Source organism: Aotus nancymaae, unplaced genomic scaffold, assembly GCF_030222135.1.
Source record: "Aotus nancymaae isolate 86718 unplaced genomic scaffold, 86718_ANA_hifiasm-v0.15.2.pri h1tg000032l_0, whole genome shotgun sequence".
NCBI classification, from domain to species: domain Eukaryota; kingdom Metazoa; phylum Chordata; class Mammalia; order Primates; family Aotidae; genus Aotus; species Aotus nancymaae.
The window spans coordinates 17132694-17156294 of NW_026988445.1; the positions used below are offsets into that span (position 1 = coordinate 17132694).

General features: G+C 38.6%; 1 protein-coding gene and 1 pseudogene across 1 annotated transcript in view; both read right to left on the minus strand.

Moving 5' to 3' along the window:
• Positions 1-23601, minus strand: part of EGLN1 (egl-9 family hypoxia inducible factor 1) — a 59713-nt gene that overhangs the window by 7657 nt on the left and 28455 nt on the right. The window contains exon 2 of the mRNA XM_012459866.2: positions 3676-3795. Coding sequence (XP_012315289.1) covers positions 3676-3795 — 120 coding nt within the window. The remainder of the gene's footprint in view (positions 1-3675; positions 3796-23601) is intronic.
• LOC105722368 (high mobility group protein B3-like) lies at positions 8658-10680 on the minus strand (annotated as a pseudogene).

Here is a 23601-nt window from a genome sequence, read left to right on the forward strand (position 1 = left end):
AATCTCAGCTCACTGCAACCTCTGCCTCCTGGCTTCAAGCAATTCCCCTGCCTCAGCCTCCAGAGTAGCTGTGATCACAGGTGCACGCCACCACGCCTGGCTAATTTTTACATTTTTAGTAGAGATGGGGTTTCAACATGTTGGCCAGGCTGGTCTCGAACTCTTGACCTCAGGTGATCTGCCCACCTCAGCCTCCCAAAGTGCTGGGATTACAGGTGTGAGCCACCGTGCCCAGCCCTTTTAGGGATTTTTATAAAAACCTGATGAAACACATGAATGTTATCTGAACTTAAAAGTCTTAAAATGATGCTTGAAAGTTCTGAAAACTACTAAACATTTATTTATGTATGCTAATGATTTAACGCATTCTTGAAATAGATACATTTCAAGAAGTTTTGACAAATTATTAGAATTAGATTTCAAATAGCTTACCATACTTTAAAGTTCAACAAACAATAGGATAGTGAGAAATACCTTTTATTTAAATAATTCAATATATCAGTTAGAAAGTGTCATCATTTATTATGACCATGATTATCATCAGCATTACCATCACCATCAGCATGCTGTTCATGAGAACCTGTGGCTCTCCCTTTCCAGACTGGGCTTGATGCACAGAAGTCTACCTGCTTGTGAAACTTGAATCTGGATTATTATTATTTACCTCAACACCAACTAGGCATCAAATCACACTGGGAACAGTGGTCAGCTCTGGATGCAGAGTAGGGAATAATGCACACAGACTTTGTCCTTGTGGTGTTTATGATCTGGGAGTAGGCAAAACCCAACCAAGCAAATAGAGCTCCTTACTCCTGAAAAACACTCCTAAGCAGGTAGACACTAGAAAGAAACTCTAACACCTGGTCAGGACAGTAAGGAGTTTGAGCCTAAACCTAGAATCTACAGTTAAAGAAAAGGTTTATCAGGATCACCCTCAGGTAGGTTAAATTCTAGCTAGTCTGATGCCCTTGCCAATTTTCCTCAGCTTCCAGTTGTTCAGAGTGATTCCTCAGGCAATTATGCAAACATCTAAAGAACCTCCAGACTGACTGAGGACATGTCTTCTTTCCTTTTCCTTTTTTCCTGCTCCTTTCCCTTTGACTGAAGTCACTGGGAGTACCACAGGTGACCTGCTGAAAATGTTTTAAGAGAAATGGCTATTTGACACTTCCACTCTTCCTCTGGGAAACTTTCTCTGACCTCTGAATTAGGTGGCCCTCCTGTGCGCTCTCATAGCAATCTGTCTTGACACTTGGCATAACCATCTGTAATTGTCAATCTTTCTGATCTGTATCCTCCAACAGAACCTAAGCTCTGCCAGGGCTAATTCCATTTCGGCTATATCCCTAGCATCCAGAACTTCTGGCACAATAAATACTAAGTGCAATCTTGCAATGAAAATTTTCTATTCTATGTATAAAAGCACTAGGGACTTTTCTCTGCCTATGTCCTAATTTAAAACCTATATATTAACAATCCTAAGTCTTATAAAAATTTTAAGACCAGCCTAGAAAAAGCCTAACAAAATCTAGAAGTTAGAAGTTGATGAAACATACTTCTAGCTTTCTAGCTCTTCACAAAATCTGCCAAAAAGTCAACTTTTAAGTTTTAACTAAAGTTACAGCAATCTGTTTTTTGTATTTGAGCCTTGGGCTCAAATATGAAATTTATTTCTCTGCTTCAAACTTTGAAAGCTGTAACAGAAAAACCATGCTTGTTGACATAATGCCTCAATATATACTTAGCAGTAAAGTTAGCTCCATTTTGAACTTGGACTAGGACAGAGAAAATGCTTTTTTTATATATATTTTTTGAGACGGAGTCTCACTCTGTTGCCAGGCTGGAGTGCAGTGATGCAATCTCAGCTCAGTGCAACCTCCACCTCCTGGATTCAAGCGATTCTCCTGCCCCAGCCTCCTGAGTAGCTGGGATTACAGGCACGCACCACTACGTCCAGCTAATTTTTGTATTTTTAGTAGAGACAGAGTTTCACCATGTTGGTCAGGATGGTTTCAATCTCTTGACCTCATGATCCACCTGCCTTGGCCTCCCAAAGTGCTGGGATTACAGGCATGAGCCACCACACCCAGTCAAAAAAATTATTTAAATCAGTGTGTTTTAGAAAGATTACTGGAGCACTGTGAGCATATCCTAAACGTGTAACACTTTTTAGGGTAGGATTAGGTTTTTGCACATTTAAGACTCAGGCAATTTCCATTTGTGTGTTTTGGGGGAGGCAGGGAGAGAGGTGTTTTAAAGGTTATTTGGTTAAAAAAGAAAAGAAAAGAAAAAGTCACCCTGGCTACACAGGTATGTTCACTTTGTGAAAATCCACTGAACTGTACAAGCCACTTACCCATTTGAATGTTATACTTAAGATTTTAAAAAATCAACCATAGTCTATACAGTCTCTAGTGTAGTAATATATGACATACTTTTAAAAATCATTTAAATTTAATGAGACTCAGGCTAATATGAAGGAAATATATATTTAAAACAAGAGAGGTTAAATATATTGTACATTCTAGTCGGTTTTACAGGGCTTGTCAGTATTTATAAACTTCTGTGTTTTTTTTGTTTGTTTGTTTGGTTTTTTTTTTTGAGACGGAGTTTTGCTCTTGTTACCCAGGCTGGAGTGCAATGGCGTGATCTCGACTCACCGCAACCTCTGCCTCCTGGGTTCAGGCAATTCTCCTGCCTCAGCCTCCTGAGTAGCTGGGATTTCAGGCACGGGCCACCATGCCCAGGTAATTTTTTGTATTTTTAGTAGAGACGGGGTTTCACCATGTTTACCAGGATGGTCTCGATCTCTTGACCTTGTGATCCACCCGCCTCGGCCTCCCAAAGTGCTGGGATTACAGGCGTGAGCCACCACGCCCGGCCCATAAATTTCTGGTTTTTTAATAATCAGGGAAAGATGAAATCCTGTCTCCAATATTCAATTCAACAACTCAATGCCATATAATATTTTTACAAAAATGCAAAGAATAACATAGCAAATAATCTTTAACAATTATCTACAGGTAATCTCCCCCAAAAGCCATTATCAAACAACTGTTCTCAGAAGTGTTTTTCTAAAAACTATTAAAAGGAAAATATTTTAATAAAGGTCACCTTTCTAAAAAGTTAGATTTTAGATAAATTCTTTAATATCTGAAAATCAATGAATCTACTTTTTAAGATATATCAGTACTTTTTTATATGGCTTTATTGAGGTATAACTGATATACAAAAATGCATATATTTAACATTTACAATTTGATGAGTGTGGACATATATGTACACACCCGTGATACCATCCATCACAACCAAGGTAATAAACATAAACATCACCTTTCAAAGTTCTGTTTCCCTTAACCTTCTCTGTGTGTGTGTGTGTGTGTGTGTGTGTGTGTGTGTGTGTGTTAGAACACTGAACATGGAATCTACCCTCTCAAAATTGTAAGTGCACAACACTACCTTGTTAACTACAGGTTTAATTACGTTATATAACATAGATTAGTATTTGTTCATTTTACAAAAATCCACTCCTAATACCCAAGACTAAAAACAAATTTAAGAGGAAAATTTTTAACTGTGTCTGTTACAGTCTCACCTACAAGAAGTATGAAACTTAATGCTTTTGAGAAAAAGACACCTGTAAGAAAAAAGTCAATGCTCAATTAAGTTGCATACCTTGGCATCCCAGTCTTTATTTAGATAATATATACATGTCACACATCTTCCGTCTCCATTTGGATTATCAACATGACGTACATAACCCGTTCCATTGCCCGGATAACAAGCAACCATGGCCTGTAATAATAATGATGATGATTTTTAAAGTCCATGTGTAAGTAAAAAGAGAGAACAGCTAATAAATCAGATCTTTGATTTTTGGCTACTGATTTACACTTAAATTCTTCTAATAAAAATAATATTCTGTAGATAAGGCTATTCTACATTAATATTTATAGAGAACACAGGATAGGTCAGTGAACAATCCAAGGACTGGTGAATTCTGCTTCACAGTGATAACTCCAAAGGTCAGAAAAATTTCATGGTCCTACTTTCACAGTCTTTATACATATAGATAATCAAGATCAAGTGAGTTTTTGTTCTGCTACATGGGAGATTTCTCTCCTCCTTGAGCTCACTTCAGAACACCTATTTTACCATCTGACAGGTGAACCAACCCAGTCAAACACCCCATCTGACCCTGTCTCCGAATGGTACCAAATTATTATTATTATTTTTTGAGACAGGTCTGGCTCTGTTGCCCAGGTTGTAGAGCAGTGGTGGAATCATGGCTCATTGCAGCCTCAAGCTCCTGGGCTCAAATGATTCTCCCACCTCAGCCTCCCAAGTAGTTAAAACTATAAGCGCATGTCACCAGGCTGGTTAATTTTTGTAATTTTTGTAGAGATGGGGTCCTGCTATGTTGTATTAGGGATAGTTTAAAAAGTCAACTCAACTCCAAACATTAACTCATTTAATGTCAGTGATTTTTATTTAAAAAAGGACTAAAGTTAGCTTATGTTTACCCTCTTTGGATCAGAAAATTATTTGCTCAGATTATAACAAGATACGGTTCAGAAGATTGATAGATGTTCAGCATGAAGGTAGAAAAGAGGCCCAAAAATAAAAAGCACAAAATATCCTCCATATTCCAGGTGTACATGATAATCAACTGAAATTTGTAAGAGTATTTTTTTAAAAATTCTCAGGAATTATGAAGAAAACAAAGATGTTCAAGGTTACGCGCTATTCTTGTTTTTGATTGGTTTGTTTTGATGGAGTCTTGCTCTGTCACCCAGGCTGGGGTGCAGTGGTGCAATCTCAGTTCACTGCAACCTCCGTCTCCCAGGTTCAAGCAATTCTCCTGCCTTGGCCTCCCAAGTAGCTGGGATTACTTGGCTAATTTTTGTATTTTTAGTAGACACGGGGTTTCACCATGTTCGCCAGGCTGGTCTTGAACTCCTGACCTCAAGTGATCCGCCCATCTCAGCCTCCCAAATTGCTGGGATTACAAGCATGAGCCACCGGGCCTGGCTAGTTATGAGCTATCCTTGAAGTTCTTTATTTCCTCATGTATTAAAGTCAATGAATTAGTATAAAGTTGTCGAACAGTAACTGAATTGTTCTACTATCATACTAAAGATAAATGTTAATTTTTAAAATTCACTTGTTGGCCGGATATGGTGGCTCATGCCTGTAATCCCAGCACTTTGGGAGGCTGAGGCGGGTGGATTGCCTGAGCTGAGCTTAAGAGTTCGCGACCAGCCTGGGCAACATGGTGGAAACCTCATCTCTACTAAAATACAAAAAAAATTAGCCAGACATGGCGATGTGCGCCTGTAGTCCCAGCTACTCGGGAGGCCAAGGCAGAACTGCTTGAACTCAGGAGGCGGAGGTTGCAGTGAGCTGAGATTGCACCACTGCACTCCAACCTGGGTGACAGAGCAAGACTTTGTCTCCAAAAAAAAAAAACCCTAAAATTTACTTCCCATCCTTAAGAAACTAAGACACTAAAATTCACTTCCCATCCCTAAGAAATTAAGAGGCATCTTAAACCTAAATACTTATTTAAAAATCCTGTTTTCCTAGACACTTTGAATTTACTGCTGTTTATGAGAAGCAGAATTTTTGGAGAACATTATATATGTCTCTATTTTTCCTGACTCCAAATAGACTTAACAAGTTCCTTCTTTCAGCACTGGAGGTTGGTAATAACCAGGGGTATGGCATGGGCTTAGTGGGTTTAAGTGCTCAATAAATGATGAACCCAAATAATTTCCTTGTCACTAGTTGTGACAAGTTTACCTTGAATAGTAACTGTAAGAGGATACTAATTTAACAATGCAATTAATCCATTTGTGGTTAACTGAGATAATTATGATGATTTACACAATATATTATTATTCATGGGAAAGAAGAGGGAAACTTGAACTTATGATGATTTACACAATATATTATTATTCATGGGAAAGAAGAGGGAAACTTGAACTTTGCATCTCAAAAAAGTTAGTTTGGGTCTTTCCAACTATCTGATAACTTCAGCATCTCTTGTGCAAAGAAGGAAGGGGAAAATGTTTGTCATTCACTCACGCCATCCCATCCCATATATCCATTTAACAAATACCTCTTGAGCATCTACTATGTATATGAAAGGAATTGGGGCTAAAATGAACAAAAGAGACAAGGTCCCTTGCATTCATTTACAGTAGTCCCTCTTCATAAGTTTTGCTTTCTGTGGTTTCAGTTACCTGTAGTCAACTTAGTCCAAAAAAATAAAATGGAAAATTCCAGAAATAAACAATTCATAAATCCCACACCATTCTGAGTAGTGCAATGAAGTATCTTGCAGTCCTGCCCCGTTTTGCCTGAGATGAAACATCCCTTTGTCCAGCGTATCCACACTGTAGATGCTATCTGCCCATTAGTCACTTAGTAGCCTTCTAGAGGTTATCAGAGCAATTGTTGTGGTACTTGTATTCAAGGAAACCTTATTTTACTTAGTAATAGCCCCAAAGTGCCAGAGGAGTGATGCTGGCATATTGTTATAATTGTTCTATTTTATTGTTGATCTCTTACTTTATAAATTAGGCTTTATTATAGGTATGTATGTAAAAGAAAAAACATAGTAAATATAGGATTCGGTGCTATATACACTTTCAGGCATCCACTTTGGTCTTGGAAGGTATTGCTCTCAGGTAAGAGCGGACTACTGTACTATGAAATCTGGTCTAATAGCATAAATTGCCAGTAAACAGATATATTATGTAATGTTAGGTAGTGAGAAGTTGTATTTTCTTAAGATACGAAAAAAGTTAAGTATATAGAGAACAATGACATGATATTCTTGAACAGTGGTTGACATCTGGGTTTAGACTTAAATGAAGAGAGTGGCAAGCTGGGCAGCTCTCTGAAGGGAGAGCATATGTGGCAGAGGCAAAATAAGTGCTCAAAGGCTAACAAGGCAGGAAACAGCAGCAGGCCAGTGTGGCTGGAACACAGAGAACATGGGCCAACATGATCAGAGAGGAACCAGGTAACCTAGGGCTGCAGGGCCTGGTAAGCCACAGGAAGGCCCCTTTGGATATTGTGCTAAGAAGTGACAGCCAATAGAGAATGTATCTGACTCATGTTTTAAGAATATCAGTTTCAAGTCCGCAAGAATAAAAAGAAAAACAAACACAACAATCTCAATATTGCTCACCACCTAACATTTATTGGACACTTACTGTTTGCCATGTCCTATTCTAAGTAATTTATGCGTAATAAGTCATCTGACACAACCATGTGAGATAAAAACTATCATTGTTTTCATCTTCATTTCACTGTTAAGAAAACTGAGACTTAGAAAGGCTAATGAGTATTCTCAAAGTCACATGACAGGGAATCTGGTTCCAGAGTCCATGGAATTAACCACTGTACTAGATTGCAGGAAGGAAAGAGTGAAAAGAGAAGACTAAGTTAGCTACTGCAGTTTCCAGGCAAGAAACCAAAGAGGCTGAACCCAGAGTAGCAAAGTGGGGTGTATTCTGAAGGCAGAAAACCAGCATGATTTGCTAATGGGTGGAGAGTAAGAAGAGTCAAGAAAGACTTTGGGGTTTTCAGCCTATGTGAATAAATGAATGGAGTCACTGTACATGAAAATGGAAACACTAGGTGAAAGAGCAGTTTTAATAGCATGTATGGGTAGGAGAGGAGTTTATCAGTAGTTGTCAAAATGAGCCAGACATCCCAGAATAGAACAAAACTGATGGCACCAGGATTGTGCCCCAACATGGGATCTGTTTGTATTAGTCACTCTAAACTGCTTTCCTTAGAGTCCTAGGGCCCTAGGGTTCCGTGGAGGATATATAGGGATGGGGACTAATGGGCAATGAAGTGACAGAGAAGAGGCCAAACAAGGAGGTTTTATCCCAACCTTCAACTAGAGGCAGTGCTTAGCTGTTTCCTATATAGTATTTGAATTCCAAGTGAGGCTTCTTTGAAAAAATAAAAGGTGCAATAAAGAAAAGTTTTAAATGTTACGTTTTGAAGAAAAGTTTCAATAAGTTTAATGTAATTGTGTTAATTAAGTTATACAATCCCCAGTATAGCCCAGTTATCATCATCTAAATGTATTATTCAAAAATGGCTATTACCACTGTAGTCTTTATTTATTTATTTATTTTTAATTAAGAGATCTGCAATGCTACTGAAAATTAAACCACCGTAGTCTTATCTGGCATTCCCTAGGTGCTCTGTGCTCTACTCTGGTGACAGGAATACTGAAAAATGAGGAGAAAGGAAGAACAGAGAGGGGATGAGTGCTCCACAGGGCCTGCATCAATCTGCCAATTTAATTAACTTGCCAATACTAGCCTCAGGAAAGGCAGCAGTTCATGATTATAACTGTAAAAAGGATAACAAGTAAAACACCAGCATAACCCTGTAAACTAGAAAGCCTGAAAAAGAAACAATCCAATCCACTACTATATAATTCCAAGGTAAATTTCTAATTTGCCATCTTGTAGAGATACCAACTTTAAATGTTTCAATTTCTCATTGAGAAAAATCTATTTATACACAAACAAAACAACACTATTTTTTCTTTTCTGATATCTAAATATACATAATTGAGGATGTTCTTTTTTATGTTTTCAAAGACAAGGTCTCACTATGCTGCCCAGGCTGGTCTTCAACTCCTAGGCTCAAGCAATCTGTCTGCCTCAGCCTCCCAAAGTGCTAGGACTACAAGCGTGAGCCACTGTGCCTGGCTGATTGAGAATGTTCTTAAGATAGGAAACAGCATAAATTTGTTTTTCACTCTGAGAATAAAAGGAAGGAAGAGATCTGCAATGCTTCTGAGGAATCTAAGAGACATTTATTTCTAGCATTACTAGACTTCAATATGAAGCTGAACTAGGAAACTTATTTTTCCTTTTTGAACTGAATTACTTTTTTTTTTTTAAATGTAATACTGTTTATTTAACTTCACAAACATTTCAGCATTCTAAACATACTAAAAAAAATAACAGAACGTTGCAAATCATGTTTAAGTACAGAAGGTTCTTGAACTTTCATTGATGCAGTGGCTCTTCACTTTGCTGACAATGAAGAGTTCTACAGTTTGTTTAAAAACAAAGTTTAAAAACTACCACACTTAAACAAAAAACAAAAATATCTCATGCCAGCTGACCCCCTTTGTCCACAGCTAAGATGGTAGCAGAATGCTATGTCACTATATACAGAAACAAGACAACCTGAAGCTAAATGGATGCCCACTGCAGAGTCAACAGGTCCAGCCTCACAGTGCACGCCCTGAGCTGCAGCCCCTCCAAAAGGCATCTTTCCCGCAGCCTCAACGCCAGGCAAGGAGCATCAAGAGTTTTTGTCTTGGTTGTTTTGTTATTTTTACAAACTATAGATACATACAGTTGATAACTCAGGATTTCTAGCCAATAACCATATAGTTAACACCACCTTACAAATAAAAAAAATGCCAGAAACATCTTTAAATGCCTTGTCACACCAACAGCAAAGTGCACAGAGTGAGGAGAACACGAGAGTGCCTTTTCATTTTAAAAATGTTTGGAAATATGTACAACTTTGATACAGTTTCAGGGTGCTCCAGACACCCATGGCCACTTCATGTAAACCACTGACAATCTCTAGAGCACTTGGAGAGACTACAATATGATCGTGATCAAATTTTGTAATTAAACCTAATGAGGGCAACAGACACTTCTCAAGTAAGAGATGTGTCAATTACGGCGCTCCCCTACTCTAAGTATTCACAAGGAGACAGATAAACAGTTTTTTTATTCAACTTCCTCCTCCTCCTCCTCTTCTTCCTCCTCGTCTTCATCTTCCTCTTCCACTTTTTTCCGGGCAACTTTAGCGGGACCTTTGCACCATCAAACTTTCCTTTCGACTTATAGTCAGCAACATCCTTCTCATACTTCTCTTTCAGCTTTGCCGCCTTCGTGATGTAAGGCTGCTTTTCTCTGTCATTTAGGTTATTCCACATCTCACCCAGCTTTTTTGCCATGTCTCCAATAGAGATGCCAGGGTTTGTGGATTTGATCTTGGGGCGGAATTCTAAGCAGAACAGGAAGAAGCCAGACGGTGGCCTTTTGGGGGCATTAGGATCCTTCTTTTTCTTGCCTCCTTTAGCTGGTCCATAATCCTTCATTTCCCGATCATAGCGCACTTTATCCGCCTTTGCCATTACATCAAATTTAGATTTCTCTTTCCCAGACATTGTCTTCCACCTCTCAGAGCATTTCTTGGAAAATTCTGCAAAATTGACAGGGACCTCTGGATTTTTCTTCTTATGTTCTTCTCTGCACGTCTGCACAAAGAAGGCATAAGCAGACATCTTGCCCTTTGGTTTCTTAGGGTCACCTTTAGCCATCCTGACTGTATTGTTCGCTAGTCTGGGCAGCGCCTGAACTGAATTACTTTAAAACAGAGATACAAAGTTCACAGAACTTTGATGGGTTAAAGAACTACTATTTTTACCCTGAATGAAGGGAAAAGGTTTACTATCTGAAAATTTGCCCTATTAAAATATATTATCAAAGCAGTATGCTTTGACATAGCACTATGCCTTTTGTAGAGGTTGATAGCTAACATTTACTAATCACTTATCACAGGCCAGGCATGGATTACCTCAGTCATTCTTTATAGCAAACCTTAGGTAGGTACAATTTCTCCTCCCCCCATTTTAGAGACCAGAAAACTAAACTAGAGTGAAAAGAAAAAACTTGCTGAAGGTCAGAGACTCTATGTGGCAGAGGCAGGATATGAACTGAGGCAGTCTAGAAAGAAAAACAACTTTCTATTCTTCAATTCCTTGCTCCAGTAAGGCATGTATATAGTCTGCCCAAGAGTTCAGATGAAATTGGTAATGCAGACTCCTAAGTGGCCCACCACCTGCTGCAGTGGCACATGCTGATCATGCCTAATGCCCAAGTTTCCCATGTCAAGATGTACAGTAAATCCTCACTTAACAGTCTAGATGGGTTCTCAGAAACTTTAAGTGAAACAATGTGTTACAAAACCAAGTTTACCATAGGCTGATTAACATAAAAGTTAAGCTCCTATAGCATAGTTGTGCCCACAAAACATTGCCAAACTTCTAAAGAAAGACTAAAACACTTCTAATGGTAAACACTGAAATAAATGCAAGCTGTATATACATTTAAGAAAGATTAATAAAAACAAGTAAGGTAATTATTTATGCAACTAGTCCAGTTTCGGGTTGCGATGGTTGGAGCCTATCCCTGGAGCTCAAGGTACAAGATGGGAATGAGACTTGGGCAGGATGCCATCCTGCTGCAAGGTGCACTCACACACACTCACATTCACTCATACTAAGACAACTGAGATATGCCAGTCCAACGAATGTGTACATCTTCGGGATGTGGGAGGAAACTGGAGCACCTGGAGAAAACTCATATACATGAGGAGAATTTGCAAGCTCCACACTGACAGTGGCCTCAGCCAGGAATTGATTCTTTCTCCTTCATCAACATATAACAAAATGATACTGAATAGAATAATGTTATTCAAGAACCTGCTGCATTGCATATGGTATTTTTCAGTTCTACAGCTATACCTTTTAAGTCTCTTCCCCATCCACTCCCAAGGCACACAAAAGCATCACTATCACTACATTTGGGGTCTATAAAAACCTGGTTCAAATATGGAAGAAAACAGGTCATGCTGGTAGGCCATCCAGGTGGGGATGTTCAAAGGATAGTTGGAAACGTGAGTGTGGAACTCCAAAAAACAAGTCATGACTGGAAATGTAAATTTAGGAGCCATCTTTGCATGTGACAGTTGAAGCCACAGGCCTGCCAGAGATTGCAAGGAAGGAAGCATAGAGAGAACAGAGGACAGATTCTTATGGAACAGTCATTTAGAGTAAGAACTCTTATTCTAAATAAGAGTTGATAAATAAATAAAGTTGCTGCTTTCTTGATCACAGCAAACAACTAAGTGGTCAAAAGCTTATTTATTGTAAATGATTTCTGACTAATTTTTTGACTATTTCTTAGTGTAACTGATAAATTTTTTTTTCCAAAAAAGACATAAGGGCATAAAGGTTGTTTCCTTAAAAGCTAAAAAATGCTATTATAATAATACTGTGATCAAAAATAGTTTTGAAGGTTAATCTTTGTAAGTCCTTGATATCTTTCTAAAATTAAATTACCTTAAGTGAAATTATTAGGTCTTAAAGCTTTTTAATTGCTGAAATGTTCTCCAGAATGATTGCATGAGCTTATATTCCTATTAGCTTTGTATGGGTGCCCACATCTTCTTAACCATTTGTCAACCTGGGGTAGTAAGTTTTAATCTTTTGAAAATAGCTCACTTTGATAGGTAACATTTATCTTACTAATGTTTTAATTACATCTCATACTTTTAAAAGTCAGCATTTTTCATATTTATATTGGCCATTTAATTCTTCAACTGATTGCTCATATCCTTTATCCACTTTTCTATTGGGTTAATCTCTTCCCTACTGATTTATTATTATTATTTTAGAGACAGGGTCTCACTCTGTCACCCAGGCTGGAGTGCAGTGGCGTGATCACAGTTCACTATAACTTTGAACTCCTGGGCTCAAGCAATCCTCTCAAGTAGCTGGGACTACAAGAATATGCCACCATACCTGGCTAATTTTTTAATGTTTTGTAGAGGTGGGCTCTCCCTATGTTGTTCAGCCTGGTCTTGAACTTTTGGCCTCAAGTGATCCTCCCACCCTAGCCTCACAAACTACTGAGATTACAGGTGTGAGCCACCACATCTGGCCCCTACTGATTTTTAAGAGCTCTTTGGTTATTAACCACTGTCATATGACACAACAACAATTTCTATCTTTTATTCTTCTTGTGTAGAAGAGTATGTTAATATAAAGTTTTTATTATTTGTACAGGAAAGCAGCATATAATTATATTAATTATCAATGTAAAATTTTTTAAATCCTAAAGTCTTCTCATGTTTATAGAAATATGATAAATGCAGGGAAAAAAAGACTAAAGAAGAAATAGCATTGATCCAAATCACTCTCCAAATGGCCCAAGAATTATGAATTGTTTAGTAATCTAACACCAAACTACTTTCCTTAATGGCCCTAATTCTAGCCCAAGATAAAAATCTTAAAGACACACTTACAAATCAACTTAAATGTGATGCTCCCAACAGACGGTATAATATAGAGATGTGGCCGGGCGCGGTGGCTCAAGCCTGTAATCCCAGCACTTTGGGAGGCCGAGGCGAGCGGATCACGAGGTCAAGAGATCGAGACCATCCTGGTCAACATGGTGAAACCCCGTCTCTACTAATACAAAAAATTAGCTGGGCATGGTGGCGCGTGCCTGTAATCCCAGCTACTCAGGAGAGTAGAGATCGCGCCATTGCACTCCAGCCTGGGTAACGAGCGAAATTCCGCCTCAAAAAAAAATATATATATATATATATATATAGAGAGAGAGAGAGAGAGAGAGAGAGAGATGTAAAATGATGCCTTAGTACTCTCTGAGCTTTCATTTCCCTTTTAGTGAAGAATTGATAAAGTTATACTTTACAAATGAGGAAGCCATCTGGTGAAACACATTACATTTTGAGCTGTCTAGCTCTGATGTCATAACGGAGATCTACAATTTGTTAACCTTAGCTATAATTTTACCAGTACCACACAACTCTTCCTTAGGTTCCCACGCAGGGCTCTGGGGTATTTATACCACACATACCACTCCCACTGCAAACTTCATGAGGAAGACAGAGCAACCTCTCCCCACAAGAAGACTGGGGTTCCTGAGCAGGTCCCAGCTTGATCCCCACCCAGAAAATTACACGATCTCATTCCAGCCCATGCAAGGAAGTATCACTGTTAAGACAGATGCTCTGACAACTATGGCAAACTTGTTATATTATTAATATAATTCCTTGGCAGAGTCTGCAATTTAGCATTAAAAAAATACAAACAGAACACACTTAGCTGCTTGACATTACAAACATTCATTCTGGTACTTCTTGAGGCTCACTGAGCAGGTACTGCACTAGGCATGAGGATACAGAGATTATAAGTTAAACATCTGTTTCAATTCTAGGGTCTAGAAGAGAGTTACGATTTAAATTCTTTAAGTTATTTTGGCACAAACAGTATTAATTATTGTTTGATTTAATGGACTACAGGACATGGGTGAGAGAGGTTCCCCACATTCATCCTGGAGCAGTTAGTTAACATGCAAGACCAAGACTGGATATAAAAAATCATCAGTTAATGGGGAAAGCTTGTAATCAAAAACCTTACTCCAGTGAGACAACTCAAGAAGCCTTATCTACCTCAAAGCCAGAGAATTTGGTAATTAACATAGTATTAGAAATTATGACAGTATTAGAAAAGAATGGTGCTCAAGAACGGTGTTACGGCTACTCACACTGTATAGGGACCACTGCTCTTATGTGAACATATACATGAACCTAGTGAATCTAGTGGCCTACTCTTAGGGACTATACCCTGAGCCTTATGACTCCTGCTGGTTCTGTTAATTCCCCATAAAGGAATTCTGTTGTCTGATTCCAGTTAGGTTCAGCTGAATCCTAAAGGCATACTAGCATTTTTGCCTTAAATAAACCTTTCATAAAAGGTGCTTGGCAGGCTGGGCATGGTGGTTCATGCCTGTAATCCCAGTACTTTGGAAGGCCGAGGCAGGATCATCTGAGGTTAGGTGTTTGAGACTAGCTTGGCCAACATGGCAAAACCACATTTTTACTAAAAATACAAAAATCAGCCGGGTGTGGTGGCACATGCCTGTAATCCCAGCTACTCGGGAGGCTAAGGCAGGAGAATCAGTTGAACCTGGGAGGCAGAGGTTGCAGTGAGCCGACACTGTGCCACTGCATTCCAGCCTGGGCAACAGAATGAGATTCTGTCTCAAAAAAAAAAAGGTGCTCATTAGATGTTCTGAAAGGATAGAAAGCAGGAATTTCATCCACCTAATAAAACGGTATTTTTGTGCTTGCTTGCTAATAATTTTTTTTTTAATGTGTGGCAGAACTCAGTATGAGTTTTGTTTTCCCAGTTCACATGCCATTTAAAAGCTCGATTCTGGGGGAAGAGATCTATAACACTCATTTAACTGTAGCCTCCAAATGACAGCAGTATCTCTCCATAAATGCCTAATACCTGTAAACAACTACTGGCTCAGGTCAGGTCACAACAGGCAAACAGTTATGCAAAGGCACACAGTACAGTGTAATAAACACCACAACAGAGCCTTACTTACACAGGGTACCCAGACAACAAAGACATAATTAACTTTGTCACAGGAATTGGGTAAATAAAGACTTTACAGAAAAACTGACGTATGTGCAGAATTTTGAAAGATTAAAAATAGAAGTTTTCCAGAGTAGGAGAAGATTCTATTCTGTACAGGAAAAAGAATATTTGCAAAAACAGAATCAACATGGAGCCCTGAGAGAAAATCAAATAGAAAAACTGTTGGAAGATGAAGTGCAGTGTGGAGCAAATAGGGATGGGACAGGAGAGACAGGCAGGGGCAGCTCATAAAGGCTCTCACTGACTCACTGAGAAACTTTACCTTATAGGCCAGTGTTGGCCAACTGTGTTCAGTAAGAATCACTTGGGTTACTTCCTAAATTATAATGATTCTCATCCCCTCTGCTTGAAATTATGACTTATTAGGTATGGCATGAGGCCTGAGATCCTGTACTTTTTTTTCCCTTGACCATTATTCCTTCATAAGAGATCTTGTACTTTAAATAAGCACTTCATTCTAGTTGGCAAAAGGCCAGAAAGAAAAGGGTTTTGAATAATAATAATCATTTTTCCAATTTATAAACATCACTCAATCTACTTGTAGAGGATGATGGCCCAGATGACACGGAATAAGAGGTTATGAACACACTGCTGACAGATGAGAGCCAGAATAAAGGGGAGTGAGAATGGAGAGGGCAGGGCAGCTTAGAGCGTCACTAAGAGTATGAAACAGAAAGGATGTGGTGTTGGTGAGAGAGAAAGAACTTATTAAAAAAAATTAAACTCTAAAAATATCCACTATGTGTTCATTCATTCAATATTTTCTGAGCACCTACTATATGTCAGGCACTGTTACAGATCTTAGGGACACAATAATAGAAAAGACAAAAAAGTTACTGCTTTCAGGGAACATTTATCTAGCAGGAAGAGAAAGAAAAAAATAAGTCAATGTATAGCATAATATATGGTAGAAGATATGTATTACAAAGAAAAACAGAATACAGAATGGGGAATACAATGCTAGAATGTAATTATTTATAGGGTGGTTGGTCAGGTAGACCTGAGTGAGAAGCTGACATTTAAACAAACTTGAAAGAGATGAAGAAATGAATTTTCCAGGCAGAAGGAATAACCAGTGCAAAGAATCAGGTGGCAAGGGGCCTGGCATATTTGAGGAAAAATAGTCAGTGTGACTGGAGAGGAGGGAGCAAAGCCAAAAGTGGAAAATGTAGTCAGACAGGTAAGGGGTTGGGGACACAAATCCTGGAGGGCTTTAGAGACGACTATAAAGATTTAAGTCTGGTTGTCATGTGGAGCAGAGGCTGGCAAACTACAACCCACTGGCTGTTTTTATAAATGAAGTTGTATTGGAATGCAGCCACATTCATTCAATTACATATTCTCTATGGCTGCTTTTGTGCCCCAACCGTGCAGTCTAGTAGCTATGACAGAGACCATGCAGTCCACAAAACCTAAGTGCCCTTGACATAAAAAGTTTCCCAAGTACTGATATGCAAAATATACTGAAGGCTGGCAAGAGTTGAAGGCAGAAGAGTAGTTAGAAGGCTACTGCATAAATCAGGTGTGGTATGATCATCACTTGGACCACAGTGGTATCAAAGAAGGTGGTAAGAAGTGATGGGATACTCATACTATTTTAAAGGCAGAATAAAGCAAGACGTCCAGGAAGACTGGTATGAGGTATGAGAGAGAAGATGACTCTAAGGTTTTGGCTTGAGCAACAGGAAAAATATAATTACCATAAACAGATGAAGACAGCATATGGTATAAACTTAATCTGGAGAATGGGAGAAATCAGGAGTTCAGTTTTGAACATGTTCAGTTAGGGTATGTGTAAGGCATAGTGCTAGGAAGTGTGAGTAGAACAGAGAGGAAGACTGATCATCCCAACACAGATGACAATTAAAATGAGCAGACCATGCACTATTTCACTGGGAAGAAGGTTGGGATCAGGAAAGGCTTTCTGAAAAATGAGTTTTGAAAGAATATGAATTAGCCAGGTAAGGAAGAAAAGAGAAAATATTCCAAGAAGAGAAAAGGTCATAGCATAGTGTGTTTGTAGACCCATGCTGTGTAAACTGCAAACAAGGGTGAGCTGGACGTGTGAGACAAGGAAGGTGACAGGTAAGGCTGGTCATAGCTCTGGCCCCTTCCCAGACCTTAGTAAGCCCCAATAATGAACTTAGATTTTAGTGGGTAACAGGGAACCACTGAAGAGTTTTAAGCAAGGAAGTGACACATTCAGATCTAGAGGTTTTCATTTGCTTAGGTAGATGATTGAGTGGCACCATTTTTGTAGTACAGCTATAAAGCAATGAGTTGATAAGACTGGTCAGAAAACATGTAAATCAGGCACTTAAGAATTCAATAACTGGACTAGGTGCAGTGGTTCACGCCTGTAATCCCAGCACTTTGGAAGGCCGAGGTGGACGGATCACCTGACTTCAGTTCAAGACCAGCGTGGCCAACATGGTGAAATCCCGTCTCTACAAAAAAATACAAAAATTAGCCAGACATGGTGGAGGCCACCTGTAATCCCAGCTGAATCTCAATTCAGGAGGCTGAAGCAGGAAAACTGCTTGAACCCAGGAGACGGAGGCTGCAGTGAGCCGGTGCCAGTGCACTCTAGCCTGGGCTACAGAGTGAGACTCTGTCTCAAAAAACAAAAAAAAAGAATTCAATAGCTGCAATAAAAAGGAACTGATTTTTTTTCTTTTTCTATTTTTGTTTTACTGAGACACAGTCTTGCTCTGTTGCAGGAGTGCAGTGGCATGATCATGGCTCACTACAGTCTCAGACTCCTGGGCTCAAGGGCTTTTCCTGCCTTCTGAGTATCCTGGTTATTTTTTTTAATTTATATATATATTTTTTAAATATTATATATTTTTATTTTTTATAGAGACAGGGTCTTACTATGTTATCCAGCTGGTCTCAGACTCCTGGACTCAAGTGATTTACCTGACTTGGCCTCCCAAAGTGCTGGGATTACAGGCATGAACCACCGTGCCCAGCTGATTTCTTTCTATAATAGTGTAATTCCCTTTGTGGGCAGATAACCAACCAAACACTTCGGAAAAGTTTTTTTGTGGCATGATGGACAGAGATTCAAGTCACAACTTTCATAAGAGTACGAGTTCTATTTGTATAGAACTCTAGTTGACAAGATTTACAAACAGTATCTCATTTCAATTCTGCAACAACTCCATGAGGTATGCAGAGAAGACAAATCTCCATTTTACAAATAATTTTATCTAGTCTTGTTTTAAGAGTGGAAGCGTTTAATCAGTGCATCCATACCACTGCAGGAAAAGTGTGGTTTATGTAAGGACCAGATCTGGTGTTAGAAAATAATGAGGAGTCTGTTTCATGTAACATTAACCTCATTCTACTTTTATCACTTTGACTTAGTTTAATGTTATTTGTTTTTTCACATCATTCTTAGAAAAGTTACTTAATTATTTATATATTGTCACACCTATACACCCTCATATTTTTTTCTGGGTTTCCTCAACCAGACTGTAGACTCCACGAGAGCATGAACCAGCTCTCACTTATCCTTGTACTCCTATTGTCAAACACAGGCACTCAACTATCTACTGAATACATCAATTAATGATTTACCTTGAGAGAAACAGAGATGACAGATTAGACAGATAAAGAAGGGTAACATAAACATCTTTAATACAATCCCAAAGTCCTGGGATTACAGACGTGAGTGCCACCATGCCCAAATGGTTTATCTTTAAAATAAGGAACCTGGACTACACAATCTTCCAATCTAGCTCTAAGCCTACACATTCCATCAGGTGGCACTTCTGATCTAGCAGAGATTTAAAATAAAAACTCTAGAATTTTAAAACTGGAAAAGATCATAAAGGTCTGGCCCAAACTCTTGAGACAGGAGAATCCCAAAGGACAAAAAGCTGGGTCTCTTGATTTCCAATCCTGCACTGTTTGCTTTATAGTGACATATATCAGACATTTAAGACAGGATTAAAAGAAATGTAATTGGCACCACATAGCCCAAAATCGTGAAAACCAAAATAAAATGTTACTTGGTAACTTTTATCATTCTAAAAACTCAAACTCTGTTAGTCACTGCAAAACACAATGTTTTAATGCTTAAAATAAGCATCTTAAAAATAAGACCACATGAGATTATCTTTTTATTTTGTGAATGACCAAGTCAAATAAGTAAACAGGACAACCTCAGAATAAATTATTTTGATAATAAAAGCCTTAAAAACACAGTATTAGCTTTTTACTAAAAAGGCTTTATAGAAACACAAGACTTTGAAACCATTACAAAGGCTAAACAAAGATTAACAAAAACATTTTAATAATCTCTACAGATACACTAAAAATGAAATAATCCAACTAGAATTTTACATATTCAAGCATGATATAAGAAGTTTAAGAAAACAAGGAGTTCTAGGATTGGAGTGGCTAAACATAAAAAGCCACTTATAAGATTAAAATACAAAGCACAAAATATTTTAAGAGAAAAACTAAGAACTTAATTCAAAAAATTTTCTACTATAATACTTAAAGTAAATGCTATTTAAGTCATGCTAACAATTATTTATTAAGCATACTACGTAGAATAATTGGTGGCCCAGGTCTGTCTGGTTCACTATATGCTGTCAACCAGCGTAACTAGACAAAATGTGAAAACTACCATGAGAAAATTACAATTAAAATGTTATGATGTTAATACAGAGGGTGAGGTATGGAGCTGGCCAGCCTGAATTCAATTCTCAGCTCTACCACTTACTAACTGTATTTGGAAATAATGACAGTATACGCTTCACACACCTATGGTAAGGATTAATAATAGAATACATGTAAAAGACTAGCAGAGCACCTGGTACCTAGAAAGCATCTAACAAATGTCACTTATTTTCATCCTTACTGACAATCTCATAATCTTTATCATCACCCTCAAGCAGTCATAGGGAAGATTTTCATCCCTGTCCATGTGTAGACAAGCAGCTTTTGTTTGCCTGGCATCCCTTCCCCTTCTTCTCTTTCCAGGTATCTCGTTTACTTGGGAAAGGCCGACCTGTAGTCCTCAGTTCTTAACCCTGGGCGAGGTTCACTCTTTACCCTCTAGGCTGGACATGTGGCTCAAGTCTGACCAGAAGTTGGTTCAGAAATGGGCACAGGGCCTAAGCCAATCAGAGGCAATGAAGCTCAACTCCAGGATTTTTGTCAAAGCCCTTGGTAAAGAGCAGCTCTCGGTCTGTATATATCTCCATGATGTAATGCTGAAACTATTCGGGCCATCTTGTCATATCAAGGAGCTTACAAGAGAGTAATACAGAAAAGAAAAGCTGAAGAAATCAAATTTTGATAATATTGCTTGAGCCCATGATTTCAACTCCGCCACTCAATCAGTAGACCCATAGATATGAAAACCAATACATTTTGTTCTGCTTTGCTTAAGCTCATTTGGAGGATTTTTGTTTTGTTTCAGTTATTTGCATCTGAGAAACTCTGTAACAGGTCAGGTATCAATCAAGACCCAGAAGCTGGTTACCTAAAATACAGTAGAGCTTAGGAAGGGCATGGATTTGGAATTAGAGAGATCTAGTTCCTAACCTTGGTTCTAACAATTACTAGCTGTGTGGCCCTGGGCATGTGTCTGATCTTACTCCCTCATCTGTAAAATGGCTTAATACTTGCCTCAAAAGACTGATGAGAGGATGTGATAATGATAATATAAACCCCTCAGTCTTCTTCGTAACAATGAACAATCAACAGAAGCTATTATTGTATCACTGAATCCCAAACTGATCTTCATACCTGACCGCTTATGTTCCATGTCCCTGTTTCCAGTGGTCTAAATAGCTATCTTTACCTACATACTCTCCTATCCAATCTCAAATTCAACATTTCCAAATCTCATCCTGCCTCCATGCTTCCTCATCACACCCTCTGCCTTTCCCTTTTAGAAAAAAATGCTCACTGGAGGTCAATGTCTCATCAATTATTAACTATGTTCCCAGTAGTCTTTAATACCATAATAAGTAGGAGTCATCCTAGACTGAAACTTCTTTCCTGTTATCTAATCAGTCACAAAGCCCTGTTTTAAATGTCTGCAGCCTGATAGGAAAGAATTTTCCTCTCCCTATGGATAAAAACAAGGGAAGGATTCTTCCAACTTCAGGATATGTGATCTTTTCATTGGCTTTCAAGGAGAACTCCAATCCTTCTACTCCTTTTTCTCCTCTCAGCCTCCTTGTGGCTTCATTTCTTTCCATCTTCAGGATAGGTTTTTGCTAGCTTATTTTTTCATTAACCTCAAGCTGCAAATCAACAAATGTAGACGCCAATTTTTGCAGTTCCTACACCGAAGCTACTAAGCACCAATGGAAAAAATTATAATCATGCAGACTGACACCACTAAAAGTTGTCTCTGACCTCACCCGGACCTTCAGAACTCCTTGGCAATTTCTGTATTTCTGGTCAGGTTTGCTGATGTTCCTCAAAACTGTTATTTCAAATCTCCATTGCTCACCTCTCTCAGCCGCTATTTGAATCCCAATTTTCTTATTCACTAGATGGAGATATTTTCTATTTACTTACCTGAGGTAATTAGGGCAAACAAGCAAAAACTTCCTTAACTTTTTACCCCAAGATTTCTAAATTAATCTAAATAAACCTTTGTCATCTCATTTCCCTCAGTCAAAATGGCGAGAATGCAGGAAGGTACATAATAAATAAATAAAAGGAAGCCACATTTTTTTTCTTCTATATAAGACTAACCTTGCCTCTTATAGTGCCTCTGAAATTTTAATATGCATACAAATCACCTGGGGATTGTGTTAAAATGCATATTCTGATTCAGGAGATCTGGAGTGGGGCATGAGGTTCCACATTTCTTCCAACAAACCAATGTTAGTTTGGGGGCAATATTTAGAAAAAACAGATTCCATCCTTTCTCACCTCCTCAGAGACCTTTCACTCTAAGTCAACACCTGTTGTTTCTCTATCAGTTGCTCCCTCCACCAACATATAACATATCTGTCTCTTTTATTTTAAAATAAATGCTCCTTTGTTCATCTTTTAGCTACCATCCAATCATCTCAGTTCTCTTTGGTTCCACAGACAAGTTTCTATGAAGAACAGTCCTATGTCAATGGTTCCAGATTTTCTTGGCTCACAGAATCTTTAGTGTCTCAGTGATCTTGCAGAGTACTCCTAGGCCAAAAGTAGTATCTAACAACTGCAGTTGCCTTTGTTAAGCAGTAAGAACCAAACCACTTAGTATTTTAAGTCCTAAAAACTGGATGCCTTTTGGGCACTGCACACTTTTCAAACCTTGGATTCAGATTGGTCACTGACAGCCTCATTTCCTGTTCTACCCTGATTGTCAGACAGTACTTGCTTTTTATCATAGCAAGCACTGATATCCAGCTTCCCAAAGGTATGACATCAATGAAAGGAATGCAGTGATCTAATATAGCAATCTAATGATGTTGCTGTATTTCCCTTGAAATTTTAAAATATTCCATGGCACCCTTGCAAGTTAGCTACAGTACTCTGGGATGCCTCAATGAACAATTTGGGAAACTGAGTTCAGGTGCTTGTCAGAACAGCAGCATCCCTATTGCTTGGGAGGTTGTTGGAAATGCAGAATATGGGCATCCATGCCAGACCTACTGATTCAGAATCTCCACTTTAACAAGATCTCCAAGAGGTCGCCCAGTGACTCATAGACACATTAACATAGACCAGAAGTGCTGGTCTAAGGTCCCTGCTTATGTCTTCTTACATACCATTCACACTCAACGCACTGCTTTCTGACTTTGTTCCCACAGCTCCAATGAAATTACCCCAGGCAAAGTCCCAAATTACCCCACTCCTTTTTAATTAAAAAAAAAAAAAAAAAGCAATGAATGTCTTCCGGTTCTAATCCTAATTAACCCTCTCTGTAGTGTTTGGTACTATTCATCTTCTTGAACCTCTATTATTTCTTGGTCTCTAAAATACCCCTGTCTTCTGGCTTTCTTCCTTTTCTTTCAATAAACGTTCCCCGTTCCTCTACTGACCCAGGAGGTTTCTGTTTTTCCTCACTGGCTTCTATCATGAGCAACACCCTTGCTATACACAATTCTTCCTCCAGGGGATTACATTCAATCTCATGCTCACCCCAGTTAAGTCCAGTCATACAAAACCAATTTCCATCTGGATGTACACAAAGAAAGCAAATTTAACAGTTCCAAAGCAACTTATTTGTCTGCCCTGGCCTTCACATTGCTCTTCTTCATATATTATTTACTTTACTGAGTGGCATCTTTGTTCAACCAATC